At 44.1% G+C, this 7,826-nt stretch overlaps 1 protein-coding gene across 1 annotated transcript in view; it reads right to left on the reverse strand.

Moving 5' to 3' along the window:
• The window catches only part of RAB6A (RAB6A, member RAS oncogene family), a 22,288-nt gene that overhangs the window by 6,935 nt on the left and 7,527 nt on the right, over positions 1–7,826 (reverse strand). The window contains exons 4-5 of the mRNA XM_009071283.1: positions 6,655–6,766; positions 5,740–5,833 (exon numbers count right to left, since the gene is read on the reverse strand). Coding sequence (XP_009069531.1) covers positions 5,740–5,833; positions 6,655–6,766 — 206 coding nt within the window. The remainder of the gene's footprint in view (positions 1–5,739; positions 5,834–6,654; positions 6,767–7,826) is intronic.

Raw genomic sequence — 7,826 nt, forward strand, 5'->3', positions numbered from 1 at the left:
AAGAATTAAGCAAATTAGCTTACCTACCCCTCCAGTACACTGCTGGGTTCTTTTTCCCTTCATAGACTGCAGCCTTGAGAGTATTTTTGACCCAGTTCTTGACACAGGTTTGAGGGAGAAAAAAGCCCTCTCATCACTTTTCAGGAGATGTGCAACAGTGTGGCACAATTCTACCACACTTTGCCTAAATTAACTTGCTTGCTTGACACCTTTGCTCTGACAGAAAGAAGGAAATGCCTCATTCTCTACAGCTCTTCCCTGCTGTCAGGCACTTGGGATATCCTAGAAGGAAACAGCATTCTAAAAAATATTGAGTTTAACTGTGTGATGTTGCTATTGCCTAGAGAAGCTGTGGCTGCCTCATCCCTGGAAGTGGTCAAGGCCAGGCTGGACGGGGCTTGGAGCAACCTGGGCTGATGGAAGGTGTCCCTGCCCATGGCAAGGGGGGGAAATGGGTGGTGTTTAATGACACTAGGCTGGACGGGGCTTGGAGTAACCTGGGCTGGTGGAAGGTCTCCCTGCCCACGGCAGGGGGTGGATCTGGACGAGCTTTTAAGGTCTCTTCCAACCCAAACCAGTCTGTAATTCCATTTATTAGGATCCATAGAAAGCAAAGGATGCACTTTATAGAGGGAAAGGGTGGGGAGTCTTAAAGTCCTCAGCTGATGGAAGCAACTGGCATTACTGAACTCCAACCAAGCTGCTGACAGAAAGGCTAAGTGTTTAAAATAGATAATCCTTGCTTTACATTAAGACCAGGAATAAAACGATGCTTTTAGCAGTATTTCTCTCCTAAATTATCTGACTAAAAATAGGAATTTGGCAACCAAGAAAAGTCAACTTTCTTTCTTATTAACCTTCTGCTTATCAGCCACAGCATATGCGAATAAATCCAATTAGAGAAACTTGCTGGTGGCTGGGAAGCAGCCTGGGAGGGCCCTCAGAGCTTTGCAGTGACATCAGGCCCTGAGCCAGCAGCTTCAGCACACCCCAAACCATCACAGACAGCTACGTATATCACAGTGTGTCTGTATACACACGTGTGTTTCAGTGTTTGTGTGTGCATGAAAACATACCTACTGGTGAGCAGTCAGGGCTTTTTTCCCCATGGCAGGAGTTGAATGCAGCAGCTGCAAGGCTAAGAGCAACACAGACTCTTTCAGCATTCAACTCAATCTCCCTCCTGATTAAACTCTGAAAAAAACCCCTAATCTCTCACCATTAGTTTCAAGCCATTTGCCAAACTGTGCCCTTCCTACCACTCCAGCCAATAAATCCCAAACAGATCAGTGTCACAAGGACTGTAAGCACAAACCAGTTTTCACTGCAACACTCCTGCAGCAATATGGGAAGGACAGTAGGGAAAAGCCAGGCAAGAAATCTGCTCCCCAGTGCAAAGCAAACAAGAACGTTCCCCTAATTCTCATTCCCTGAGAAGAGTGCTGCAACTCAGGGAGTAATTGCTGCCCATCAGACAGACAAAAATCAGAGGGCAGGAGGGAGAGCCCAGCTGGGTGGTGCAGAAAGCTCTGTGAGAAAAGGGTCACTGAGGGGCTGTGCTCCTTCAGCTGCTGCCGTGAGAAACTTCTTCTGCCAAGGACCATTTCAGCCTACGGCTCTGTGCAAGCCAACATGAAGTGTGCCAGGTACTGCTGTAAGGAGGCAGTGGAGGGCTCTCCCCTCCCTCCCTCTACAAGACAGCAAAATGAACTCTGACACATTCTGGGCATGAAATTCACAGCCTCACAATAAGATTCCCTGGAATACAGACGGCCGAGCTAGAGCATGAATCTCAAAGTCTGTTAAAGCTTGTTCAGGGCTGACAAAATGAATCAGAGACGACAATTCTCTGCTTTAAATGAAGCAAGTTATCTACTCCTCCTCTCAGTCTTAAGGCTCCCCTGGCAATCAGTCTTTGCTGAAGCTTGCAGGACCCAAAAACCAATTTCTTCCCCTCTATTGCAACAGTTTAACTCCTGAACAATACTATTACCATAATATCAGCCACTAATTTTTCCTTCAACACTCCCTCCCCAAAGACAGAAGGACAGGACCTTGGTGACTGCAGACAGCTCTACAGTGACAGATCCAACAGTACACGGTATTGGTGGACAGTGTGCAACTCACTTCTGGAGTCACAGCACAAAGCCAGGCACTCTGGATTTTGGGATCACTCCAGGGAGCACAGAGCTAGAGGCAGCGCCCTTTCCTCTTCAGTCTGCCTTCCAGCAGGAAAGGATGAACCAGAAGCTAAAAGTAGCACACAAGGACAAAAGTTCCCTGGATTGCCACTGATGGCAAACAAGTAACGTGGCTGAGGTGGTGAAACAGTCACAGCCTCCTGAGCAGAACAAGAAATTCACCTTCTTCCCTGTCCTTAATGGCACAAACACTAAGTCTGAAACCTTGGGGACATCATCCCTTGAAGAATCCTAGTGCCTGGGCCAACACACCCATGAGACGACATTACTCTGACATCTAGCCAAGCCTGGCGTGAGGGTAGAGCACTGGGGACTGTCCTATGGTGTCTCCTGAGCTACCTCTGCTCCTGCTACCCTGCCTGGCCTCACACCTCAGGCACTGAAGCCAGATGGGTTCCAAATCATATCTCCAGGACTCGTCTGCACACAAGTGACACTGGAATTCATATCTCTGACCTGAGAGAGAGGATGGATAGAAAGTAAGGAAGCTACGGTGGGATATACATGAGGCAGAAGCCAACACCACCCAGAAATCAGAACCTTAATGAGAAGTTGACAGAAATGTAAAGAAGCCAAGAATGGAGGACTGAGGGTTCAACTTCATCCCAAGCCTCCTTCTGCATTAACTTGTGCCATTCCCTACCTTTAATTACAGGATTTAGATGCAGGTGACAGACTGTGATGGGAAGAGAGAACAGCAGGGAAACTACAGCTGTCTGTCAGTTTTCCTGGACTGCCCACACAGGCTGTGAAGTGAAGCACTGACAACCTGAGAAGTTTCAATACAAGCAGGAAAGAGGTTTGCATGGAAGGAAAAAAAAAACCCCAAAAAGTTCATGTTCCCCAGTCTACACATTTCAGCCACACACAGTATTCAAGCTGTTAATTCATTGGTAAATCTAAACCTATGCCTTAGTGGACAAACCAATGACTCATCAACTACTCTAAGATTCATCTTCACATTAGTATTTAATATCTGGCATGAGGTAATCCTAATTTGTATATAAATGTACTTTATTATATGTAATCAAATCCAGCCTTATCTAAAATAATTTGACATTTGATTTAAAAATCCTGTGTGAAAACTAACTTGGTAATTGTTCTGTGGAATGAGAATATATTATGGATATAAAGTATCAGTTATGGGCAGGTCAAATTGGCATTCAGCTCATTAAAGATTTGACACAGGTTATGGGAATGGTATCCATCCTGCAGCTGTAGCCATGTGCTTCCTTGTTTCACTGGGGGAGAACTCATTGATGAGTTAGTAAAATAAATCCATACAATTCAACAGAGAAGCTGCAAGGAAACAGGAAACTATATAACTAGTAATATTAAAAGTCTATCATTTGAGAACTTTCAACCACCACTTACTAAACTAATAAAAAAATAAGAGTTACAAATATTCTACACTATAGAATATCTTTGAAATCCACAGTTTTGAACATCCCAGTCCATGCCTGCTACACAAGGACTAAAGCTTAGAAGAAACCCCCATTTTCAATTCTCTTTGAATTACCCCTCATGTCTTCTGTTTGGATGGTTTACAGACCACAGCCATACCAGGCAGAGTTTTCCTACTTCCACCTCAAATTCTCAGGTTTCCAACCAGCTCTGAAAGCCTTGGAAGCCAAAATCTACCTCACAGGCTTGGCTACAGATTTCTAGAAATGTGGCAGCTGCACATAAACTCCCTCAAAGAATGTGGGAGTACAGAGCTTCATCATCATCCTCCTCATTCCTCTCAGCCAAGCATCTGCTCTTGAGTGCACACCCCCTAGTCTAAGCACACATGAAAGGATTGCAGCCCAGAATCTAAATCTTAATTGCAAGTCAGCCTCTGTTGTGGCAGGATAATTGGTGGACCCTGGAACCCAACACTTTTCTGCTTGCTAATGCACTGGAACACAGTGCTAAGTTAATACATCTAATTATTCCATTACATAGGGAATAATTTTGCTACTTATATACAAAGTCAATGGACACTTTAATAACAGACCCTTCAGTCCTGTCTATAAAGCAGCTTATAAGCTTATTTTAGCAACTCCTGCTACCATTCTGCATATAAACTATTTGTGCCACTACACATGTAAAATATACTTCTGATTGTATACATACACATGGAATCATAGAACGGTTTGAGTTGTAAGGGACTTTGATGATCATCTTGTTCAAAGCCCCTGCCACAGAAAGGGACACCTTCCACTGGACCAGGTTCCTCCAAGCCTCATCCAACCCGGCCAGGAACACTCCCAGGGATGGGACAGCCACAGCTTCTCTGGGCAACCTGTGCCAGTGCCTCACCACACTCACAGCCAAGAATTCCTTCCCAATATCCCATCTATCCCTGCTCTCTGGCAGTGGGAAGCTATCCCCCCTTGTCCTGTCCCTCCAGGCCCTTGTCCCAAGTCCCTCTGCAGCTCTCTTGGAGCCCCTTTAGGCACTGGAGCCTTCTCTTCTCCAGGCTGAACACCCCCAACTCTCCCCAGCCTGGCTCCAGAGCAGAGGTGTTCCAGCCATTGGAGGATCTCCGTGGCCTCCTCTGGACTCTCAACAGCAGCTTCATGTCCTTCTTATACTGGGGGACACAGAGCTGAATGCAGTTATTACCCACACAAACATACACATGTGTGTGTGTGTGTGTGTGTGTGTGTGTGTGTGTGTGTTTACACTCAAGACAGGTACCTAAGAACTAATGTCTTCTACATCTTGCCCTACTGCACTTCCTCCTGCCACAGAGCTGCTGCCAAATGCTCCAGTAAACATGATTCCGTGTGAGAAATTGCCACATCAATGAAGGAACAACACCCCACAGTCACTGAGTCTGTAGGGATGTACAGCTCTAGCTCACTCTATATAACCAATGTTGTTTACATAACTAATAAGCTCTGACAAAATTTTTTTCATGCAAATTCTGTAACAATTCTGCACATAACACAACCTAATCCCTAATTTTCTACAGTTGCATCAGCTCAAAAGATACTTCACTGCTTTCCCCGATTCAAAAGCAACGCGTCATCTCCCAGAAATAAATAGCTTTGGCTGTCCAGGAACATTTGCTCACACCTTCAGCGCCTTCCAGCAGAGTGGAAACAGCAGTTTGCACTGTCTCACTGTGCAGTGGAAGCATTTCAAGCCATCAAGCTCCTCCTCCATTGGTTTGGCCACATTCATTCACTGAAACAGGGGCAGAAACAGTCCTCAGATCTGTGTTCCCCCAACTTCTTGGCTCATGTCTTAATCACTTTCAGTCTAATCACCAAAGCTGGATTATCAGAAATCCAGGAATGTCTAATTCTGTACCCACAAAGATCCTTCCATAACTCCACATTTTTAAGGGGAAAGAATTCCCAAGTCATTTGCTGCAAGGTCAGGGATCTCCCTCAACCTCAGCCAACAACTCAACTCTGAGGTGTTGCTTGCTGTGTATGGACCACAAACATCCCTGGGACACCCTTTGCCAAGGCTTCCAGGCAAAGTCCCAGTTCCACACTGGAGTGCTAATAGTCACCTCAGGGCTGGCTGAGGCATCACTCACCTGTTTTACGTTGTATCCTGCTTTTGCACTAGTTTCAATGAACATTACATTCAACTCTTTGGCTTTTCTTTCTCCCTCCTCGATGGACACTTGTCTGGGGAAGATAACACAGAGTTAGGGGGGAAAAAAACCCACCCAAACACCTTAAAAATTCAGATTTGTTGCAGTTTTGAAAGCATTTAATACTGTTTTCTCCACACATTGAGCATACTGCAGACAGGTATCACCACTTCAGGTATCAGACAGACTTCCATAGCACATCTAGCTCCCAAAGCACAACTCAACATTCCAGTGGAACAGCCAAGTGAGCCAACTAGACCCCCAAACATCCCTGTCCTGAACAACTAGCAATCACTATGTTTTAATATCCAAAAATAACCATGAATAAGAAACTGTTTTAACAAAGGTCTAGGAGTACCCATCTCATATGGGATGGAGTAATACCACAAACCCAGAGGAAGCAGCAAACACAGCAAAAGCAGAAAGTGCACAACATCAAAATATTTTGGTTAGCAAACTTAGGAGAAGCCCTGGGGAGTTTCACATGGGAGGATTAGAATTTCAAAAGGATGACTTGCACCTGTCATTTACATCTGAGAACATTTATTAAGAACTAATATTTGTAACCAGTTTTTTCATTCCCTGATGTAGGTTGTGGCTAACACTCTGTTCTCTCCTGACATCTGAACAGGTTGGTGATAGTTCCTCCAACTCATTCACAGCACCCTGCTGGAAGCTGGGCTTAACCAAAAGAAAGGAGTTTTAAAATTGAGGTTTCTCTAGTCACAGCTGAAACAAGCTTGAGCATTTCAGAAAAAGACAAATAAATTTTAGAATACTTTTAAAATCAGTTGTCTAGGAGAAAAGAGCAGCAGAGTAACAAAAGCATTTGACAGATTAACGATTCCTCCATACCTCTTATCTGCTAGATCTGTTTTATTTCCCACCAGCATAATGATGACATCACTGCCCCTTTCCGTTCTGACGTCATCAATCCATTTTGTTGTTTGCTGGAACGAGTTTACATCTAGCAGAGAACAGTGGAGAGGATTATCACTGCAGGTGTTCTTCACAGGTCGTCAGTACACACATCTTTAAGTCTGAAATCAAAGCTCCATACTCTGTGGACTGGCACAATAGGGAGATGAAGAATCAGCAAGTGAAACTCTCAATCTCCCACACTGAGGGACATGAAACCTTTGGCATTAAATTCAGGTGGGCAAGTACTTCATTCCAGGTGAATTCAGAGCCAGGGAGTGAACTGAGTCTATCTACAAATTTGGCTTTGGCAGCATCTAAAATGCCAAGTTTTATCCCAGTGTTTCAGTTCCTTTTATTTTTTAGTTCAACATCAAATATTTTCTATAGAGAAATGTTTTAAAATTATTGTGCTACTGCATTCTGCACTGCTCATGCCTTGTGCAGCTACAGCAAGAGGTTCCTACAGCTTCACTGCTTCCTGAAGTACTTAATCCCAGCTATGCATTTGGTACATTTTAATCATTTTTTACTCTCCCTAGGGAACATCAGGGTTATACAACACACCAGCAACTCCTGTGGCACTGAACACTTGACTTCAAACCAATTCCAAACCACTTGCATAGAACCAGAAATAGAAATTTAACCTCTTCACAGACACTTTTTCTCAATGCTACATCCTTCAAAGCTGCAAGGTGAGAATTTTAGGAAACTATCCTGATCCTGATGTTGCTTGAAAAGTTGCACCCCATATGGAGAAACGAGTTGGACAGAAGCTGCCACAGAGCTCAGCGTTTGCCTCTGAGTTACACAAAGAGCACTTGAGCTGCCAAAGGAGTTTCCAGTACTTAAAAAGGAGGAGGCTCTGCAGCACTTCTGGAAAAGTATTGATTTTCTTTTTTAATGGCTTCTACTGCAATGTAATATATTGTGTGTTAGACAGCCAAGACTTGATCACTTGCCAGTGCCTTAGTTCTCCTCTTTACTACTTGGTAATATCAAATTTGCTAGGCCACTAAAAAATTTCAGAGTTCACAGCTAACCTGTACTTTTAGCTCAAATCAAAGTGCTATTTTTAACAATTAAAGCTTTTCTAGGTAAAACCCACA

Source organism: Acanthisitta chloris, unplaced genomic scaffold, assembly GCF_000695815.1.
Source record: "Acanthisitta chloris isolate BGI_N310 unplaced genomic scaffold, ASM69581v1 scaffold8063, whole genome shotgun sequence".
Classification (NCBI taxonomy): Eukaryota; Metazoa; Chordata; class Aves; order Passeriformes; family Acanthisittidae; genus Acanthisitta; species Acanthisitta chloris.